The 22,526-nt window shown below is 42.2% G+C and overlaps 1 protein-coding gene across 9 annotated transcripts in view; it reads right to left on the bottom strand.

Annotated features, from left to right (window-relative positions):
* Nucleotides 1-22,526, bottom strand: part of ZNF385D (zinc finger protein 385D) — a 549,735-nt gene that overhangs the window by 358,224 nt on the left and 168,985 nt on the right. For 3 of the 9 annotated variants that reach the window (XM_081883280.1, XM_081883287.1, XM_081883285.1), the window contains one exon: nt 16,911-17,035. The exons of 1 other annotated variant lie outside the window; for it this stretch is intronic. In XM_081883280.1, coding sequence (XP_081739406.1) covers nt 16,911-16,980 — 70 coding nt within the window. In that variant the 5' untranslated portion in view covers nt 16,981-17,035. Of the gene's footprint in view, nt 1-16,910; nt 17,036-22,526 lie in introns of those variants that run through there. 5 more of the 9 variants (XM_081883286.1, XM_081883291.1, XM_081883292.1 and 2 more) reach the window with 2 other exon arrangements.

Genomic DNA, 22,526 nt, shown 5'->3' with positions numbered 1-22,526 from the left:
AATATGAAGATATGTATTCCTCAGGGGAAAGCTGGTGCTCAAATATTTCACAAGACATTCTGTAGATTTACCATGCAATTGGCTGAATTTCTACAGTATTCTAATTTGATTTGTATTTCACCAACCACCTTTTATGTAGAAACCCATATATTGGATGGCAAACTATAGAGGGGATCGATAAGAGCTGGAGCGCATCCTCTCTCAGTGGAATAAGAAAGAAGCCACAGAATCAGAAAACATTTCATTTGTGAAAAGTATCTAGGTTGCAAATATGTTGAACACTGCAGTGTGCTAAAAGACTGGTGGCTGTGTGAAACCTGAATTTCATGGAATAACATAACAAGAGTCCTGAAACCAAAGGCCTATCTATCCCAGCATCCTCTTTCCCACAGTGGCCAACCAGTTGCCCATAAGATGCCCAACAGCAGGACATGAGGACAATAGTGCTCATGATCCCCAGCGACAGTATTCAGAGGCATGCTACTTCTGATACTGGAAGTAGTATACAATCATCATGATGATCAGTCATTGGTAGACTTATCCTACATGCTGCGGCGTAGCATGATTTGCTGCCGCTGGGGTGCGGAGGGTGAATGGAGCCTGCTGTGGCAGCCCAGCCCTCACCAATGCCACTGGAGCAATGCCAGCCTCAAGCCTGGGACAGCAAGGCTGGGACAGCGGCGTAGCAACCCCCGCTGGTGCCTGGGGCGGACTGAGGTTGTTGCACTCTTTTTTTAGGAAATCAAAGTTGTTGAGGTTTTTTAAAGACCCCTGTGCCACCCTAGGACACACACACCACCCTCTGGCTAGGATCACAGGACCCTTCTTGTGCTACCTTGACAGCCCCAAGCTGCTTTGTGAGGCTGGGATCATACCAGCCTCGCAAAGCAGTGCAGGGCTGGCAGGGTAGCATGAGCAGCAGCACCCCCAAAAAATGTGCCATTGCCCCGACAGCCACTCCCCTCCCTGAGGCTACTTCCCTGCCTACATGCATCTGTCCAATTCCATTTTAAAGTTACTGAAGTTTATGGTCATAACCACATATTGTGGCAAGGAATGTTATGGTTCAGTTATGTTTTTGTGATACACTTTTTTTTGTCACTCCTGAACCTCCCAACATCCAGCTTCATTGAATGAACCAATATTATACTATCACGGGAAAGGCAGGAAAAGTTCTCCCTATCTACTTTTTCTACATCCTGTGTAATTTGATACTCCTCTATCATGCTTCTGCAGAAAATCAGAATGAATTAATTGAACTGCAGAAAATTATTCACTGCCACACTTAGAAAGTTAATAAAATAACTGTTTTTCTTTGGGTTTGTTTGTTTTTGTTTTTACTAATATGCTCCACAAATATACAACATCCATTAATGTCCACTTGCATTTATTTTTGCCAAATTTGTGTTCCTTCTTGTTCTCCTCGGTGGGGCAAGCCTTGCATGTTTTAAAGTCTTCTCCCCTCAATTAACTTAATTCTGCTTGTTAAGCACTTCAGATATTGCAAGGGATGTGAAGTGCAGGTTATGTTCAAAGCCACAATCATTACAAATACAGATCCCAGAGCCTGCGAGGTTCCTACTGCTTCTTTTTCCACAGTGAAGAAGTCTTATTCAGAATGTATCCAGTGGTTTTCTTCCACTGACAGAAGGCTCCTTGAATTAACAGAGGATTTGTGCAGTGGAACAGCCAGGGAAATGATTGCCAACAATTCCCCCTTTAGTTGCCAATTCATGCCAACTCCAGTGCCATTCTAAATAGTCCTCAAACCCTTTGAAGCAGATGTGGGCAACAGGACTTAAGACCGAGGGGAAGAGAGTGGAATGGAATGCTGGGTGAAGCTAGAGTGAGTGACAGATAGAAGCTGTTGGTCAGAAATGAGAGTTGAAAAATAGGGCAGCTGAAGAGTCCGTGAGAAAGAGGGCATGAAGTGGAAGATAATGAAAGTGCACATGAAAACACATAAATTTTAAGAGTTAGAATGGGGCATTAGAACTGTGAGTACTCTGTATAAAAATGACTACTTGTTCTGGATGCTATGTTCCTTAAAACATAAACATTAATTTAATTAGCTGTCTGTATTCCGGTCTGGGATTCTAAGGTTAATATATTTCACCCGACATGTCTGGTAAGGATGTACTCAAGAATATAAAGTCAGCAGGTGGCAGCAGGTATTTTGAGGGAAGTCTGGGCTTAGCAACTGAGCTAGTGACCATCCTCAGACAGACCTAGGGAATATCACAAGCAGTTTTATCCAATTTGTTGACTACAGTGTTTCATTAAAAGGGAATTGAATTATTTCCTCACTTAAGCCCCAAACACTGCTAAGCACAAGGGCCGTGATGCTGGGTGTTTTTTTCCAGGACACAGAGAAGCTCCTTTAGTAATTCGGGAACAGGATACTGCGCTTGCTTGCTTCAATAATCATCAGACAGATAACCTTGTAAACAGATGCACTTAGGAATGGCCAAGTGAATTACTGACACTGGACAGCTATAACCTTCAAAGTCATGCACATCAACCACAGAGAATTATGCTCAAAGGAGAAAGAAATTGCAACCCCATCTTGTTATAGACACTTATAGCAATATATTTACATCCACCCTGCCACTGTCACATGTGATCATAACTCTATGATCTGAAGAAGAAAAAAGATTAAAAAGGCCACTGGGAAGCAGGAAAAAATGCAGTTGATAAAATCTGGACATGTGAAATAGACATAAAAGGAACATCAAATGTTAGAAACCAAATAGGTCCTCCTTAGTCATTAAATTAAAGTATCTGGAATATGGAGTGAAATATATTAACTCGTCCATAATACTGCAAAAATATCCCATGTTTACAAGTAATGTGCTATTTATACTAAATGGAGTGGAGTGATCATTATACTAAGCAGAAATTCTAGCTGAGCCTCATTGCTTTATTTCTCAATGAAGCTTTGCTTAGCATACATTTCTGAAAGAGTGGAGAAGGCGGTAGAGCCTGTGTTGCTCATGGAATTTGAACGTAATGCTACATATGTACATTTACTGTAACAGTATTTGGACAGAAATTGTCAGGGAAAATGTGTGCAGCTGTGAACTGAAGAGAAAGCATTCCATGCTCTGAAAAATACATAGAGCAAAATAAGAAAGTGCAGGTCTGTGTAGGCTGGCTCTCTTGAATGATTATGGCACCAGGATTTACAGTCTTTGGGTCCATCTCATCAGCCAAGCAGTTATTTGCAGTCACCAAAACTTTATTCATCTCCTTGTTCCTGATCTTCTGCTGCACCCTCCATGTGAGTTCAAGGACAATGCCGTTCCCCTTCCTGATCTCCAACCTTCAAAGTCCTTGTTTGTTTGGTCCCACGGTTCCAGTATGCTCTAGGCATTTTAACAACACAGCAGTCCAAGAAGCCTATGCCACCAACCCCAGCTCCAATGATCAACAATAAATTATGGCACATCAACTTGTACCTGCCCACTCAACAGCACATCCCAAACACATATTGTCAAAATTACTCCTAGAGTAAGGTTATGAGCTACAGCACTTGTGCAATAGCTCAGTTGGTTAGAGTGTGGTGCTGATAATACCAAGGTCTGAGGTTTGATTCCCTCAGCTGCATGTTCCTACATTTCAGGGGACTAGATAAACCTTGGGATTCCTTCCAACTCTACGTTTCTATAATTCTATGAAATCATGACCTTAGAAAAGCATTGTAAGGACATTAAAAAGTTATTGTACATAGGTTTCCCACATAAAGACTAGCAACTGAAATGTATGTTTTTCAACAATCTCTACACAATCATACTAGCATTAATGATTCTATCTGTTATTTCTATTGGCTCATTATAGTGCTCACTCCAGGAAAAGTCTTTTTATTATGGTTTTAGTAATTGCATTTTACTGATGAAAAGCAAGAAAGGATTTTCCAGTGGAAACATACACTTTAATGCAATACAAATATTATTGTGTTGTGTGTAACAATGTTCTGTCAACTTCAACTGTATCATTAACTAAGGCACACTCAGTGGTTCCATGGACTCAGCTATACAGCTTCAAATCAAACGTTTTGAATGTGTTTGAAAGTGTAATATACAATTGTGATACTAAATGGCGACTGAGCTATAGCAAATTCAATGCATTTTTCAAAACAATTTTTTAAAAAGCAATGTTTTTAATCACCTTTGTGTCTTATTCATATTTCAGTTGCCTTCAGGGATTTATTATAACCAGATTGCATATCTTTAGGAAAAAATAGATAAAATTATCAAGTTTCCATTTCAAACATCAGATGCAGGCTCCTTTGAAGAAAATGCTACACATAGGAGAGGGGGGGGGGAGTTCTTCAAATGTAAGTTATGGTTACGTACATTTCTCAGCAGCAAACAGCAAGAAAAAAGCAAAAAAGCAAAATGCTTAAGGGTCAAGCATTGGATGATTTAATAGTTCATGAAATGCAAACCACAAAAAGAGATGAACAACAAGATGACAAACCACAAAGAACATAGCGCTTAATTGGTTATCATAATGGAATTCACAAAATTCATCATATTCAACGTCCAGAGATATTCAACCATGTTGATAAGCCTGTCTGTTCTGAGTTAGTTATCCAAATGTTCACAAAGGTGGTGGTTACCAGATGCACTCATAGAACAAAACCAGTCTTATCTTTAAAATTTGGATACACACGGAAAGAGATATTTAAACTTCCCAATGATATCTTCACATTATTATATAGATGTAAAATGAAAGAGGAGAGAACGAGCAATAGGCAGAAAGATACAGAGGACATGGACTGGGACCTCTTCACTCTTCCTTATTCAACAGAAACAGCAATGGTGTAGCAACTGAATAAGGAAAATCAGCAAATTACATTTTGTATAAAATTCTCATGTGATTAAAACAAAATAGCACATTTGCCTTCATAATTTATCTGCACTCTTTTTATTTCAAATGCATAATTACATATTCATGAGTTTATAAAACTGGATTATCCAATGTCATAAACTGAACTTGCACATTATATTTAAAAAACTGTTCTGCTTGTGCAGTTTTAGCCTCAGTAGAAAGAAATTCAAGTCTCAAGACTAGAGAATCTTGCCCATGGGTCCCTTCTGAATCTTTCCTAAGTTTCTAGTAAACTAAAGCATTGGTCCTTTGTGCTCTATACCACTGCAGACACAACAGAAGTTAGTGGGAGGTCTTCTTTTTGGGAGGTTCAACTAGCCATGCACATGATCCCAGTGAGGTATGTGTTCTTTGAAATCCATAACATAACATTTAAGCATGTGCCAATATTGTTTGCACTTCTAGTTTTTGCTTTAGAGAGAATATACCTCTAAGGGGCAGAACTGATGATATGCCTAAATTCCTTGGCTCAGCTGGTCCAACTGAAAAGAAGAACCAAAACTAGCTAGCTACTAACATTAGTTTTAATGGGAGAATAATTTAGATTAGCTCTTGCTTGTATGCACTGCGAACACCCAAATGGATTTTCCCACTGAATTTATGCCCGCATGGTGCCCATGATGACTGCACATGTGTCTGCCAAGACTTTCCCTAGTACCCACAACATTCTCCTTTTTCCTTCTCCCATTTCAATACACTTCTAATAGGACTTTGCTTGTAACTAGCAGAGGACTAAGTTTAAACCTAATGGGGTGTTGCAGCTGGGGAGGGAAAGGCTAGCTGTTCCCTCTGCAGCTGAGAGCCTTCTATTGGCTACAGAGTGAGTGAAGGACAGGTCAGTGTTAGAAACTGAGATATGAAAGCCAGGAGCTAAATGGCACCTTAAACCAAGGTTATGGGAGCAACACCAGAATGTCTAGGTGTGCTTTTTTAATAACAAGAATACAAAGCTGAAAATGAATGAACTGCAGCTAAAATATTGTGTTCATTTTTCACATGGTCCAACCCTTCCCCTGCCCACCCCCCTAATATTATTAAAATGGTCTCTTCTCCAGTTCTCAGAGAATAGCTGGAAGTGGGGAGGCAGAAAAAAAGGTCCTCCTTTCCTTCCACTCTGCAGTTTTAATCTGAAATCTTAGGCGCAGTACTGAGCCCAGAGCTCAGAAACTGCTTGCGCTAATGAAATTCCCTGTTGCAAAGTGTGCCTAGAACAATGGGAGTTTTGAACACTGGGGCAGGTGTGGTTACAGGTGTGGCAGAGGGGGTTGCTTGTGGTGCCTATGAGTTTCTCAGGTTTCCATATGTGCCCCAAGGCCTAAAGAGGTTGAAGACTTCAAAGCCATCACACATACATATCTTTAATGCTGATATTTAGTAGATGATCATGCCCTATATGTCTTTTGTCTTTTTCTTGCACTACCATGAATGCCAAAAGGTAAAGGTAAAAGGACCCCTGACTGTTAGGTTCAGTCGCGAACGACTCTGGGGTTGCGGTGCTCATCTCGCTTCACTGGCCGAGGGAGCCGACGTTTTTCCACAGATAGTTTTTCTGGGTCAAGTGGCCAGCATGACTAAGCTGTTTCTGGCAAACCAGAGCAGTGCACGGAAACACCGTTTACCTTCCCGCTGGAGCTGTACCTATTTATCTACTTGCACTTGACATGCTTTCAAACTTCTAGGTTGGCAGGAACAGGGACCGAGCAATGGAAGCACACCCCGTTGCGGGGATTCGAACCGCTGACCTTCTGATCGGCAAGCCCTAGGCTCTGTGGTTTAGACCACAGCACCACCCGCGTCCCCATGAATGCCAAACTTACAGCCAAAAACTAGCCACATTTATTCAGTAAGGCCCACTGGTTTCACTAGGACTGAACAAATGAAGCTGTGGGGCGTAGGAACCCAGTTATGTGACCCCTTAGGGCCTGCAAAGCTTACAGCCTCTCAACCTTTTTCAAACACTCTCCCTTGTGGAGTGTTCCCTCAGCCTCTTCTCCTCTCCTCTCTCCTTGGCAGTCCTCCAGGCAGCCACTCCTGCTGCCCCTGGTCTCTGTCTGAGCTGCCCTCCCAAGACAGGTGCCTCCTCACACCACCCCACAGGGGCATGGGCAGAGGATTCCCTGAGCCTTAGTGGCCCAACGGAGACTGGCCAAAGGTAAACGTGAAGCCAGCACCTTACCTTGGGCAGCAACAATGGCTGCAGCAGGGTTGCTGTACCAAACAGCTGTGCAAGCCTTTGGGAGGCAAGGATGCAAGAGGGCATCAGAAGAGGAAGGGAAGGATAGAGGGACAGAGGCCAGTGTTGCCCACAGCACCCCTGAGCATCACCCACACCACCCCAGAGTTCCATGACACACTGATGGAAAACCACTGTTTTAAGGATATTTCTTCTCCCGCAAAGGAGTAGGGCTTGTGAGAAGGTCAGATTGTGGGACTATAGAGTGACTAGCCTTTTTCAGAACAGGCTGCCTTTTCCCTTGGACTTGTCCAGGGTTCTGAAAGACCTGTCTTTGGCTGTTCTTGCATTCTGACCTGTGACCTTTAAGAGCATTCAAACTCATTGCCTGTTATTCTACTCTTACAGCTCCCTACTCCAAACCCCTGCCTCACCTGTTACCAAAGACTGGACAACATACAGGGAACTAAATAAAATCAAGGTATATCCAAATGTTGTGATGTCTTATCCTTCTGTTGCTCAGAACAACACTGTGTGTAATCCAACCCAAATACATCTGGGAAAGTGGTTGAGTTGCCAAGATTCCAACAAATTATTATCGCAATGTGATGAAACAAATTCAGAATGCCTAGGCAGACATTCCAAGTTTAGTTAATGGATAAGATGATTCATTGTTATAACATAGCAAGTCTGAATGGAAAGACAAAAGCCTGAGACTGTGTGCAAAATTCAAAGGTTGGAAACTTCCAGATGTGAGTATAAAATGTTACTGAGCCAGAGGTTCCCAAACATAAAAAGCAAACCATCAAAATTTTGGAGAATAAGCTCATTCCTAGAACCTTTTCAGAGAAACCATTTCACTAAAAGAGGGATGGGGAATTCTATCATAATTCAAAGCTCCCTCTGCCAAGGCTTTTTTTTGGGGGGGAGGGGGTTCCACTGTGAGAATCATGAACGTGTTCAGACTTTTCAGGAGTCATTGCCCTGAATATATTTTATTTGCCTTTACAATCCTGACAAATTCCATGCAGCTCCCCTCATTGTAAATCAGCTTCATTTGGTCCATATCAGCCTGTAGACAAAACTGAAAGGCTATATCATCCCACCCAGATTGGCTGGGATAATTCTATGGAGGAAAATGAACTTCTAAGCCAAAGGGGTGAGAGTGCTGAAATTGTGCAAAAGCAGCAGCAGATCAGCAGAACAATGATAGCTAACAACAGAACAGCATTACTCTGGGAAGTTTCCATCAGGATTTTAAGAGCCCTATAAATCAAAACAGGAGCTATTCAACAATGCCCTAATAGGAATGATTCCTGTGATCTAATGCAAGACATGCAGATTGAACATACTTCGGCTCCATTAAACTGCCATCATCATGTTGACTCCAGTACAAAGGAAATTTCCCACTGCCTGTGCAGCTGCTAATCCACCTCTTACCCTGTTTCTTGCTCCCATGTGCCTTTTCCCACCCAATAACTTTTGCATGTCACAATTTATTGTCCCCATGCATTGCCTGTGACACGATTCCTTGCATGGTCATATCATTAACATAATACTGAACAACTTTTCCAGTAAGTATATTTCAACTTCACATACTCCATTGCACAAAACCTCCATAGTTTCCTTTGTTGCAAGAATCTTCTCTGCAAACAAAAGAACACTGTGAGACCATCCAAGACTACTTACTTGATTTATACAATAATTCCAATTTTTGTATTTCAGAAGAGTCTAACCCAATAGTGTTGAACCACTAATACCTGTACACAACAGTGTTAGAAACTCAGATGCATAAACTAATTGCCAAATAACACCTTAAAACTAGGTTACAGTCACTACAACGGAATGTCTAGGAGACTTTTTTGCAATTGAATTTGTTGCTATTATTATTTTTATCATTCATTTCATTTCTATACTGCTTTACATTTTAAGGAAAAATCTCAAAGCAGTTTACAACACATTAAAACATCAAATAAAACAAATTCAAACTTAAAGGAAAAGACTTCAAATTCTTCTCTAAGGGACATTTTGCTTTCCCCATATTTATTTACCTACTTAATTTAAATAGCTGCCTATTGATGACAGAAGTACTCTAGGAAGGCAGTGTGGTGTAGTGGTTAGAGTCAGACTAGTACCAGGGAGATCAGGGTTCAAATCTCCACTCAGTCATGAAGCTCAGTGGGTGACCTTGGACCAGTCACAGCCTCTTAACCTACCTCACAGGGTTGTTGTAGGGATTAACTGAGGAGGGGGGGGGTGAACCATGTACTCCTTGTAGAAAAAGGTGGGATATAAATAAGCTCTTCAGTTTACTTCCTTAAGAAAGCTGGAGGAGCCAGCCAGATGGAGATGTCAGTCGCCAACTTGGCACCCAGAGATCTCCCCATGGTTGCAATTGGACCAGCAGTACTCACAGAATGCAGCTGGCACCTGGGGAATTTTGAACACTGTACACTTACAAAAATAGAGGGGAAATTGTCAACACTATGAAACACTGATCACTTTACTTGAAAATGCCATATGCCCCAAGATTTGAGGTGGTAAAAGTTCCCATCGGCCAAAAGCAACAGTTTTATATGAAATAAATCAGCCTTCTGTGTAATGCACACTTACAACTAGCAGGAGAAAAAGATGGGTAAATAAATATGCTTACAACCCATTTCCAACAGTTTTTGTGACAGCATATAAATACTTAGGTTGGATCAGCCATTCTGTTACATGCACAGCTATATGCACCGGAACAGCTGTGCAAATGACTTCCATGGAGGAACACCAGCATTGCGGGAAAATATGGTGGTAGAGAGAATATTTAGGGCTCAGGTAACAATATGAAAGAACAAAGCAACACCGATCTAACTACTTAATTGTAGCAAAGTAAAAAAAAGAACTCCGCTAAGCTCATTGAATTCCTGCTGCTTTCAGAATAAATGAAGCAAATTTACATTGGGCGATAATGCAGAAATGGGTTTACTCTGGTGTCAAAACAAATGCAGAAATTTAGAAAGGACTCATACAATTTCCCAACTAACTGATTTCTATTTCTTGTATCTTCCTTCTCTCTGCTCTGGATTCTGAGTTGTATTAGCCGCCCTTAGCATCCCTGCAAATGTCATTTCATATTTCCATTCATGCATCAATAAACTAAAAACCCAATTCTGTTTATAGCTTTAAAATACTGCTAAATCAAGCACTACTGAATTCATTATAAGTCAGATAAATACTAGTTTCCATTTTGTCACCCCTGTGGGTTTTTCTTTAATAAGGCTATTTCAAATAAAACCACAATGCTGATAAAGGGAATCATCAGCATTCTTAACCAAAGCTAAAATTTATTTGGAGAAGTCACACTTAGAGGGTGAAGTGTTTCTTTGACGTTGAAGACTAAATAGAGTAACTTGGCTAAGATTCTGATAATCATTTGTTCAGAGTTTTGGGTTCAGTAGATAATACAGAAGTGCTAACCTGATGCTCAAAACTTCAACATACACCTTCAATACATCCTTCAAGGTTATTACCTATTTATCTATCTATATCTATCTATCTATCTACTGTATTTATTTTTTTTAATTATTATTACTTGTATTTTTATTATGGCCTTCCAGCAAGGTAAAAGTGGCATTTAAGCTCCAGAAAATTATGTGAGGTAAGTTAGGTTCAGAAAGTGACTTTTCCAAAAATAGCCATACTCCTGGACAGGGATGTGAATCTCAATTTCCCAAATCTAAACCCAACACTAAAGTCTGCAAAAGCTATTCCTATAATTAAAAGTTATTTATCAGGAGAAAATAAATGGTCTTTAAAATAATGTAAAGGACAAAAATGTGTAAGAAAACAACAGTAATATATACTTCACTGGTTTGAAAACCAATAAACATTTGGTGTTGTTGTTGTTTTTAAAAAAGTATGAAACGTATTTTGATATTACTATTTGCTGCATCATGACTGCATAGTACTTTATTATTTTAGTAGGATGCAGGAAACCACCAGCTATGGGCTGGGAAGCTATTCTGTGCATCATCCCTCCCCCCCCCCCCCGCAAGCCATCATCTGATATCAGATGGCTGACACCTGCTGAAGTTCACCTGCAGGAGTGAGGGGAGACACTTCAAAGGGCTTATTCAACCCTGTGCAAGTCCTATTCTTACCTGCCCCACACCTGATGTCATATATGATGCCAGGTGTAAAGTAGGTGGCAGTGGCTTGTCCAAAACATCCTTGCAGACCTGGTGGGACACATTTGGTTCCCCACCCCTGATTTAACTAATGAACATTACTCATACAAAGTTAAGTTTAAACATTTCTAATAATGCATATGCATACTTTCTAGTGAGTCTCCCCCCCCCCCATGAACTCAGCAGGTCTTACTTCTGAATAAATGACTGGGATTGCACATCGTATCTGTAATCCTATGCACACTTACCCAAGAGAAATATCCCTTTAGCATAGTGGAATTATTTTCAAATAAGCATACATCTGTAGGATCAAGCAGAAAAATCCCAGCGCCACCTTCACTACTAATTAACCATCGATTGCTGCTTGGATGTCACTTTTGCATGTATAGCAGATCGGAAGCCCTTTCCTGTCCACACGCCATCTCTAAAGTGCAGTTACCAAGCACCTATTCATAGGACCCCAAATCCATCCTCTCTAGAAGGAACCATTGTTCTGCTCTTTCTCCCACCATAGGGAGAACCTCTCAAGACTGTTAAATAAAGTGTGTTATCTTATACCTTATTCCATCTGGGACGTCCGGGTACAGGGCGGTATATAATTTCAATAACTAAATTAATAAATTCTCAAATGCAATTGTAAGTAACTGCTTTCTCAAATCTTGCAACCAGAAATAAGAATAAGAACGTTCCAATTTGTGTAGTGCACTCTTTTCCTTTCAACTGATTGTCACAACCACCCCTTTTACTATGTCCTTCTGCTCAAATGACTTGATTGTAGTTTCTCAGCTGTTCTGGTTTTTTCTTGGAAGAATCCAAGCTAGCCATTGGCTGTGTGTGATGCATTTAAAGTCAAAATACACAACCTAAGACCCAACCTTCTGCTGTTGCTTTGCCTTTGGTTCCTGCATCTTTTAAGGGACAAATCTGAACGTGACATTACAGCTGTATGTAACAAAGTCCCAATATATCTATTTTCCTTGATAAGTACCGGTAATAGGAGGGTAGGCAAGAAAGGGATGCTAATCCTTTCCTTTCCTAGTTACTTATTCCTTGAAACATTCTTTCACAAATACACAAACAAAGAGAGCGTGCTGCTTTCATCCTTCAGGCCACCACAGCTATATTTGCCAGATAAATGCAAGTCTGGAACAAAAGCAGCCAAGCCAATTGCCCCCTCCTGAGGTCAGTTTGCAATGGATAAGGCCCCACTGCAGCTTCATGGCATGTAGTGGAGTACAGCATGTAGCTTGCTCACAGAGAGGCTAGCAAAATTCTCTGAGCTAGGGCTTGGGAACATTCTATAGGGCTATCCTCAAAAAGCAGTAAATTTTACAAGCACCAAAATTAACCTTCTGACTCAAAATAAAATCCAGCTGAGGTAAATATTTCCAACTCCCCCACCCCTGCACCTGTTGTGATCCACCTTCCCTGTCAATCCACACTCCCCCATTCCCTTTTCAGAGGGAGGGTTCCCCCCACCTATTGCAGCAGCCTATGGGAGAACTACACATCCCATGTTGATTGGTCTTTGTGCCCTGGTGTTCTGCCATCTGGGATAGAACTGCCCCTTCTCACTCTGGGCACCCCTGCTCTTGCTTCCACCATAGCAACTTGCATATCAGGAAGGAAAAGGATAATGTATTTAGAGGGGGTTGGTTTTCTGTGGGGAATGGGAAAGATGGCAAATATGGGTTTGGAGAAATCATAGAAGATCTGAACTTTTTAAAAGTCACTGAATCATGGCCAAGTTAATCTGATGCAAGCTTGAGAGAACTTGCATGTATCTATGTGCCTGTGGTAATTTATTAATTAGTTTATTGAGTAAGATTGGCTGCAACGCTAAATATATTTACAAGGCAGTAAACCACATTAACACAATGAAACTTACTTACAAGTGAACATGTATAGGATTCTGCCAAGAGGGTGGCTTGGTTCAGTACCTGAAAGGTTCCTTACTGAAATTTGCTTCGATTTGCTTCACAAGTACAGTCATTTATGTGATCAGCTGCCTATAATGCAATTATACAGGCAGAGTTACACAAAATAAGTTGTTTGTGAGAGTAGCTCTCCACATAGCTTATAGGGAGTTTAATCACACAGGAACAAACCTTCAGTTTTTGTGGGAACACAGGAATCTGCCTTTATATAAGTTGGTCCATCTAGCTCAGCATTGTCTACATCAGCGTTTCCCAAACTTGTACCTCCAACTGTTTTTGGACTGCAATTCCCATCATCCCTGACCACTAGTCCTGCTAGCTAGGGATGATGGGAGTTGTAGTCCAAAGCCGCTGGAGACCCAAGTTTGGGAAACACTGATCTACACTGACTGGCTCTCAGGGTTTCAGGCAGGGAGTATTTCTCAGGTCTACCTGGTGGAAAACCTGGGAGCTTCCACATGCAATGAAGAGACAAGGAATTTCCATCATTTTAGATACCGCCTGCAAGAAATTCCTCTTGGTTTTGTTGTCTTCCTGAAGCTAAAAAAATAAAACAGGAGGTTGTCAAGCTCATGATTCAGCACAATACATGGCTGGTGGGCTATGTTTAGTGTAGTGAGAAACATACTGGTCTACAATTGAAACTGTAGCCAATTTTAGTTGCATTGCCACTATTGCTGTGCCCTAGTCAGGGGCATGGCTAATGCTAAAAATCCTAGACTTGGCTAAGGAAGGGATTTGGATGGGAGAAATCACAAGTGTTAACAAATCTTCTGTTAAATATAATTCACACCCCACAGTTGTGCTACCCACCATGCCTAAAGCCACATGGACAAAGCACATATTTCTGATAGTTTCCAGGAACACACTAAAAGCCAACACACCAGAAGCTTGTTTGCCTGCTGGCATTTTAAAAACTTTACAATAAAGTGGCTTTAAAAGTTTGAGATTCAGCAAACCCTGATTCAAATTCTGCTAAGCTTCAAAATCCAGTGCATAGTATTGGGCAACTTTTGGTGTTTTGGGGGGCAAGGTGTTTTGACTTTATGAAAAACATGAGGTACAAACATTAAATAAACTATGTATTCCTTAGTACAGGCATCCCCAAACTCGGCCCTCCAGCTGTTTTGGGACTACAACTCCTATCATCCCTAGCTAACAGGACAAGTGGTCAGGCATGATGGGAATTGTAGTCCCAAAACAGCTGGCGGGCCAAGTTTGGGGATGCCTGCCTTAGTAGATATGCATAGGAGTGGACTGTAAATAACTCACTTTAGATGGTTGTGAAGGCTGCAGCCTTACATGCACTTACTTGAGAGAAAGTCCTAGTGAATTCAGTGGAACTTTCTTCTGAGTAAATCACAGGTGCCCTATTTGACCTCAGGGTTGTGCCACATATCTGTGTCTTAGCTTCCATATAGCTATGGAACCATGTTAGAGCATGGTGCTGTTAACACCAAGGTTGCAAGTTCAATGCCTGGATGGGATGACTGCATATTCCTGAATTGCAGGGGGTTGGACTAGATGATCCTGCAGGTCCCTTCCAACTCTTTGATTATGAATTGCCCATCCATCTTAAACACCTACTCAGATTTTAATGGGTTTCCCTTTTATTTTTCTAAGTATCAACTGTCTAGGGAGTGAAGTGTAGGTAAAAGAGAGTTAGCAGTGCTTGCCAATGTCTACCCCCAAGAAGTCCTATTTATTTATTCTTACTATTATTTATTAATTTTGTATTGGCCCCCCAATCCAAAGATCCTGGGGCAGTTCACAAGAGAAAAATACAAAATGAGATTACAAAATATATAATAAAACAAAAACAAACACAGACCATCTCAATTTAGTCAGTGGGTGTAGGCGTGTAGCCCAAATGCATCTTTCCTTTAACTTTGTACTTTATGCATTGGATAGTTCATGCACAGTTATTTTCTCAGAGCAGTCACTTAATGCTTGACGCATTTGTATGCATTTCACAAAGTGACAGTGTAATGAGAAAGCCACAGTAACTGAAAGTAGGTAGGAGGCAGGTGTAGGTGCAGGAGGAGGACTATGAGAAACCGCTGTAAATTTTCCTTTTCCAAGAGTCAAAAATCTGGCTCTAGTTAAGTCCCATGACAATTACGCCATTTAATAAGCAGCGTTAGTAGTGCCAAGTCCCTGCCACAGGATCACCACCAAATGTTAACTATTTTATACCTTTTCTTAAAGCATTTCCACACTAACTTTCCCCCTCAAGCACCAAAGTTACTTTCTGGGGAAAGACATTCAGCAACAAACAGCAAAATGTTTTTTCCCATACTGCAGCTCCGTAATTTTTAATTATTCATTTTGGTTTAATTAATTGCTTTGTGTTTGGTACAGTTAAACAGCAATCTTGGAAGACCAATGAAACGAACCAGAAAGTGTCATTCTCTCTATGGATGTCATGCCAGTAGCTTAATATGTAACTGGTTGTTTACATCAGCATATATGACACAGACAGGAAAGCTTTTATTAGTAAAAAAATAATAAGCATCCTTTGCTCCTACTGTACTAACTATAGCTCACCTATCAACAAACACTAGGATCTGAAATCAGAACCAACTGTTTTTCTCTTGCTCCAGGTTCTGCAGAATTCTCACCAGATAAGCCAACAAAACACACCTCTCTCTTCCGCCCACAGGGGGGAAAAATGTATTATTTTAAAAATGCTTTCCAAGCATTGAAGCTCCTGAACGTGCTAGCCAGTAAGGTTTGGAGCGCTCCCTTTGAGATTTATTGGCATTCCTAAGTGCTTTTATAACAAATCACTGGCTCAACTTATTTTAGCCATTGCTCACCAGAGTTCTCAGTCTCGGGTACCTGTTTCCCGTGCCAGGACTCATCATACGAATTAAACAACAACAACAACCCGATGCCTCGGAGCACAGATAGAAGGGCACTGCTCTGAGATTCAGTGGAAAGGCAGGATCCAGTTCAGAGGGTGAGCTTGGGAGGTTTCAGCTGCAGCCCTTTCCCATCTGAGCTAAGGATGCACTCGCTACCTCAGGGGGGACATGCAGTACAGTACAACCAAATCAAAGGTCCTTCAGCTTAAATGCATGGGAGGCAGAGAGCGAGCAGGGAAAAGAGAGTTTCGTCCTTTAGCAAGAACTATAAAGAAAAGCCACCAGGAGAAACAAAACAGTTCAGGAGCCCTTTTGCGCACCAGCAGGTCCCACCAGCAGAGAGTCACAGGGCGGGAAAGCTCGGGGCAAATATTCGCCCAAGTCCCAGGCGTCGTGGAGCAGAGCAGGCGAGGGGGCTCTGGCGCGTCTCTGAGGAGGCGCAGTCCTTCTTCCCAAGGACCCCAGACCCACAGAACCGCGTCGACCCCCCTCCTCCATTCTCGCAAGGAACGCCGAATTGTTCCGACAACAATTCCAAGACGCGCTTCTTAATTTGGAAACTTCCATCTGCCCAGCGTCGCCATTCATCTCTACCGGGCCTCTTTCCCCCCCCTCAGCCCACCCCTCCCGTTTTCGCGCCTATTTTTGCCGCCTTCGCGAGAGGCGCCTCAAAGCAGCGGGAAGACCGCCGCGCAGATTCCCCGCTGTCCCTCTTCCCGCCTTTTAAGCCCCCAGAGGGCAGGTTCCGTCTCGCCTCCGTGAGGGAGAAGTGCGTGGGGATTGTTGTCCCCTTTCTCTCCCCCCGCCCCCCCAAACCTGAGAGGAATATGGACGAGGGCGGGCGCCGAGGCTCCCCTCGCGAACTTACCGTTCCCGGGCTGGGCTTGGGCTGCGAGCAGCTTCTCCTCTCTCCTGCCACCAGCCGAGCTCTTCTTCATCCTGCGGGAGGCTGTCCCTGCGCGCCCACCGAGCCGCCCTCAGCCAGCCATGCGCCTGGAGGGAGGGAAAGCGGGGCGGTGAGGCGGGGTGGGGGGGGGGAGAGAGAAAAGCAGCCCGGCTGGGACTGAGGGGAAAAGGCGGGCGCGCGCGCGCACACGCCGAGGCGAAAAGGAGCAAGCCGGCTGGGCGAAGGAGCGAGGCGAGCGGGTGGGAAGCGCCACAGCTGGAGGGGTCTCGGGGCGAGTCGGCCGGCTTCCCGCCGGGCAATTCGCCTCAGAAAAGGAGCGTCCCCGGAGAGCCTCGTGAGAGGAGATGGCCGATGGCCGGCCACTTGCTGCCTGCTGCCTTTCCCTCGCGTCGGCAGCAAAGAGCGAGCGATAAGCGAAGCAGCGCCTCCTGACACGCGCGAGGGGGAAGAAAGTTGGCAGTGGGGGGCAGCTCGCCCCCGAATGGCCGCCCAGAGAGCGGCTGGCAACGGAGGCAGCAGAGGTCCTGGGCTGCCATGCCCGAGCCCAAGAGAGCGAATGGGGGTCATCGCAGCATGTTTATAATCAGGGGGAGGCTGGCCGGGAAGTCAGACGCTCATTTCGTTCCTTTATAAATGTCCTTTGTGCTTATTCCCAAGTAAGGCTGAAAACCTCCCTTACATGGGAGTAAGCCCTATCATATTCCATGAGGCTTGCTGCTTAAGTAAACACAGTGAGGATCGCAAACGAAATGCACCAGAAGCAAACTCCCGTTTTGCTTTTGCAGCCGTGGTGTGATTTAACAGGGTTGAACGTGCAAAGCTTCCCATGGTCAAGTCTTCCTTTCTTTATAAAGACTCAGGATGGGCAAACCTTTGCTCATGTCATTGCTCTAACAGAGAAGTGGGCAACTCCAGCCTGCAGATCAAATCCGTCCCATTACGGGTCCAGTTTGGCCTGCACAGCAGTTGCCACAAGCCACCTGACATCATATGAGACCTAAGGTGTGTGGCAGGTAAGGACATGGCTACAAAGATACAGCTGGGGGCTTAAAGTGAGCTCCTGGTTGTTCCTCTGTAGGCATGGGCTTGCTGATGACAAGCCCCACTGGGATCCACTGTATTAGGAGGAAGAGGTTGAATCTGCCACCTTAGGCAAATGGCTTCACCTCACCTCATGCATGGACCACCAATAACTAGCACCAGCCAAAGGTCCGTATAGTTAAAGCTATGGTTTTCCCAGTAGTGATGTATGGAAGTGAGAGCTGGACCATAAAGAAGGCTGATCGCCGAAGAATTGATGCTTTTGAATTATGGTGCTGGAGGAGACTCTTGAGAGTCCCATGGACTGCACAAAGAACAAACCTATCCATTCTGAAGGAAATCAGCCCTGAGTGCTCACTGGAAGGACAGATCCTGAAGCTGAGGCTCCACTACTTTGGCCACCTCATGAGAAGAGAAGACTCTCTGGAAAAGACCCTGATGTTGGGAAAGATTGAGGGCACAAGGAGAAGGAGACGACAGAGGACGAGATGGTTGGACAGTGTTCTCGAAGCTACCAGCATGAGTTTTACCAAACTGCGGGAGGCACTGGAAGACAGGAGTGCCTGGTGTGCTCTGGTCCATGGGGTCACGAAGAGTCGGACAAGACTAAACAACAAAGCTGGCCTCTGAGAAACCAGTTTACTGGGTCTATCGCTCCATTGTTTCTCAATGGGTAGATTTGCTGTCCATTTACAGATAGACCCAACATCTGGATGTCATCTTTCCACCCACAGATGAAACTCTGATTTCTTTCCCTGGTTTCCATCACTCCCTCCAGCCCTTAATTAATTGTACAGCTGAGATCATCAACTTCACAGCCCGCCTCCATTGCAAAAAAAGAGAAAGTGTTGTGATAACACTACTCTTAACCTCCTCCTTCCAAACAAAATGAGCTGCACTGTATTTATAATTTTTAATCCAGAGGCACAATTCAACTCTATTTTTCATTCACTACAGTTGCTGCTTCTCATTCCACCCACCAGTATATGACTTTCAGGCCACCTTAAGCACTGATCATTCTCATTTTAGAAAATAAACCCTGTCAGCATTACATGCAATGCACATCGTACAATACCAATGAGATAGGCCATTTCTACAAATTTTCCACCAAGTTACTGGCCCCAAGTACACATGTGACAACATTAAGCCAAACCATGGCTTAGCATGAATGGGTTCCTCCAGCCACTTTGTTCTCTCTGATCAATGGGTTGTTATCTTGAACAAAGCCATAGCTGGGTGTGTCATCTGAATGTGAACTTGTGGTTTACCACACTTCAGACAAATGACAAGCTGTGTGATTTGCAACTCATAGTCTGCCTGGAGGAGCTAAAGCTTGGTTTAGATGACATACTAAGTCAAACCGCAGAGCAGAGCAGCATCAAAATGCTCAGGGAGGAGCAGAACATCCATGGTCTCCTCTTTGGGAGCCCACATGTTGTGATCATATCTCCCAAGAGTTTGTCTTATTTTTTTCTGAAATGCAGCTATGAGTTTGCTGTCCCTTTATTTCCTCACTCATCCATCCAGTGAGGATAACAGCAGTTCCAATAATAAAATTTAGATTTCAAAGATGGCACAGCAAGGGGAAAAGAATTAAACAACCCCCCACTCCTTCTGCCTGTTCAAGTGCCTAAGCAAATTGGCCACCCATGTGTAAAGTAGCCAGATACAAAAAGGGACAGAGTCCTTTAATGCTTCTGTAGAAGATGGAATCTCAGCAAGTGTAGCTTATATTCCTATTGAAACCTGCTGAAATTCCTACTACACAACTATCAAGTGTGAGTAACACTGGGAGATCTGACTGCAGGTCTCCCACATCACACATAATTTGGCTCTAGTCCTCACGGATCATAGGGGGAGGAGGTTCAGCACAGCCCGACTTTAGCTGAATCAAATCTGTGTTGAACTTAGTATGGGTAGTTCCAGATGGGGAGCTAAATTTGCAATGAGTCACTGAGATATCACAAATGGTTTGTTGGCAACATACATTTTTTAAAAAAATTTACTATACTGGGCAAATCCAAATTGAAATGGAGTGGGTGGGTTGGGTTACAAGCTGGCATTTTTAATGCCAAAAGCATCATGTGGGTAATGCAAAAACAAAAACCTTGTATGCATGAAGAACATCATTCCCACAATAAACACCCATCTGAAGCCACCCAGCACTCAGTAGTTAGACATAGAAAGGATAAATACTTTTGCTGAAAGGCAGAACATAAATATTCTTTTAAAAACACACACACAAAACACAGATTGTTATGTTTTACATGCAATTCATACAATATTTTCTCTGGTTAGTTTTGTTGTTTTGAATTATGTTTATAATATAGTCATCTTTCAGTTTTTGTTAGATGTGAAAGCAACGACTGTTCAGTTACCATACAATAGGCAAAGTGGGACAAAAAATATTGTTTCATACTAGTCAATGGGATAAGTATGCAGCTCTAAAATATGATAGTGTAACTATGAGTAAAACTCAGAACACTTCATACATCAGATTTGTAACCTGAGTGCTAATGTTATGTAATACAAGCAACTTCTAAGTCATTCCTACTAATGTGTTTTCCCCCTGTGTGTCAAATTATAGTAATGACAGCATTACCATTAAAAAAGATTTCTATGGTTTATGTTAAAACAATGTTCTGCTCAGTGTCCTCAGTGTATTCTTTCATTTGAGCACTCATGAAAAAAATTCTCATTAGTCTATTTAAAATTCTTGTTTAATGTACTTTTATGTTCCATTGTGGGGGAGACTTATTGTGAATGCACCCATGCACCTCTTTTTGTGAAACTATATTCACCAAATTCTGCAGCTACTTTTAAGTTTTAAAAAAAATAGTGATGATCTATCTCTGACATAGTTTTGCCACCATCCGTCCTCTGACATATTCTTAGGAGCATTTCAAAAGCAAATCCTTTTAAGCAGTCCTTACCCTTACAAATGTACTGAATAACTAAAGTGCAAAAGAATAGCCAACATGGTTAGATACATTGTTTATCAGCACTGTTAATGTAATAACTTATTTTTATATACTAAGCTTTAAATTGATACAATTTTTCCAAAAAAGGGCAACTTCTGTTGCAAAACATACTCAGTTTACCAAAATTCAATTGGACCATCAAGAGTATCAAATGTTTTTCTTCTTTTTTAACCTTTGCATTTGTCACAAGAATTCACTTCTAGAAAACATTTTAATGCACTGTTTCCTCCCCATTTTCTTTGGCAATGTCTTGAAACAAAATGCAAACAACCTTGAAGTTTGTTGATATTTGCTGTTGTTGAACATAAACATACTTACTTATTTCTGATCATAAAGTAAGTGGGATCCGAAGGTCAAGATTTTCTAGCTTCTAAAGCCTGAATCTATTTAATTATGTACATTAATCAGACTGGCAATTAAAGAACAAAAAGTTATTTCATTAATTTTATTTAATTGGATTACTTTAAATGTAGCAGCTATAAAGCTCTGCTGCTGATCACAGTTGTCTTTGTATTGTTAGCCATGATTTTATATATGGAGACTAAGATATTATTCATCTTTACTTGTGACAGTGCAGGATTTCTCCCCACTAAAAGAGCTCTATAAATCATAGTATATCATGCAGTATATTATCTGTATATGACACAAAATATTCACACTGAAAACACGCAGTAGGATCATTTGCATATAACATTGAACATTCTGATGCACTGTGGTCAGTGGAATGTTTGGCCATTTTGTATGCACAATAGGGAAAGGTGCGTTGATGCTCGCGACAGTGCGTCTAAATCTAAAGATTCACAAAATATCACTCATTTTTCTTTTCAAAGTAAAAGCAGCAGTTTTGATGGGTGCAGAAATATGTCCTGGAGCGAAAGCATGTGAAATCAATCAAGTGTGGGCAACGCGTCCTGCATCGATCACACAGGTGATTCTACCCAATTGGGACCATCTAGTGAAGGAATTATGTCACAAAACTTTATAGCCAATAAGACTTGGATAAATGCTGGTATCACTAAATACAATACAATCAATCTGTGGTTCTATTCTATGTGATGGACACAGCAGTGGATCAAGCTGGAGCTTAATAGCAAGAGTGAAGAGTTTGGCCAAGATGAGTCAGGCAAAGCAAAGCAGGACAAAGTCTAGGTTTTATCATTGATAAAGGTGGTCCTGGGACAGAAATGTGCCTTTCTTGGTTGCATAAAAAAGAAGGCTTACCAGAAGTTGAATCACATCCTCCCATCCATCTAGCTCCCTTTACATTTTCCTTATTGGTGAAAGTTCTCAGGTTTTTCATGTTCATCATAGCAGTCCATAAAATGACTTGGGGTATGTTAGTATCTGTTCAATATTGTTCCAAGTGGTCCTTGTATCAGTTGACAAGGATTCGGTGTAGGGAGTTGGGTACGTTTAACCTGGATAAGAGGAGAGTGAGATGAGAAATGACAACCATCTTCAAATATCTCAAGGGCTGTCGCATGGAAGAGAGAGCAAGCCTGTTTTCTCCTGCTCCGGAGGGTAGGACTTGATCCGATGGCTTCAAGTTACAAGA

The sequence above is a fragment of the Podarcis melisellensis genome, assembly GCF_964234715.1.
Source record: "Podarcis melisellensis genome assembly, chromosome: 12".
Classification (NCBI taxonomy): domain Eukaryota; kingdom Metazoa; phylum Chordata; class Lepidosauria; order Squamata; family Lacertidae; genus Podarcis; species Podarcis melisellensis.
Note: the sequence above shows the minus strand (reverse complement) of the source record. Positions and strands in the feature narration are given on the sequence as shown.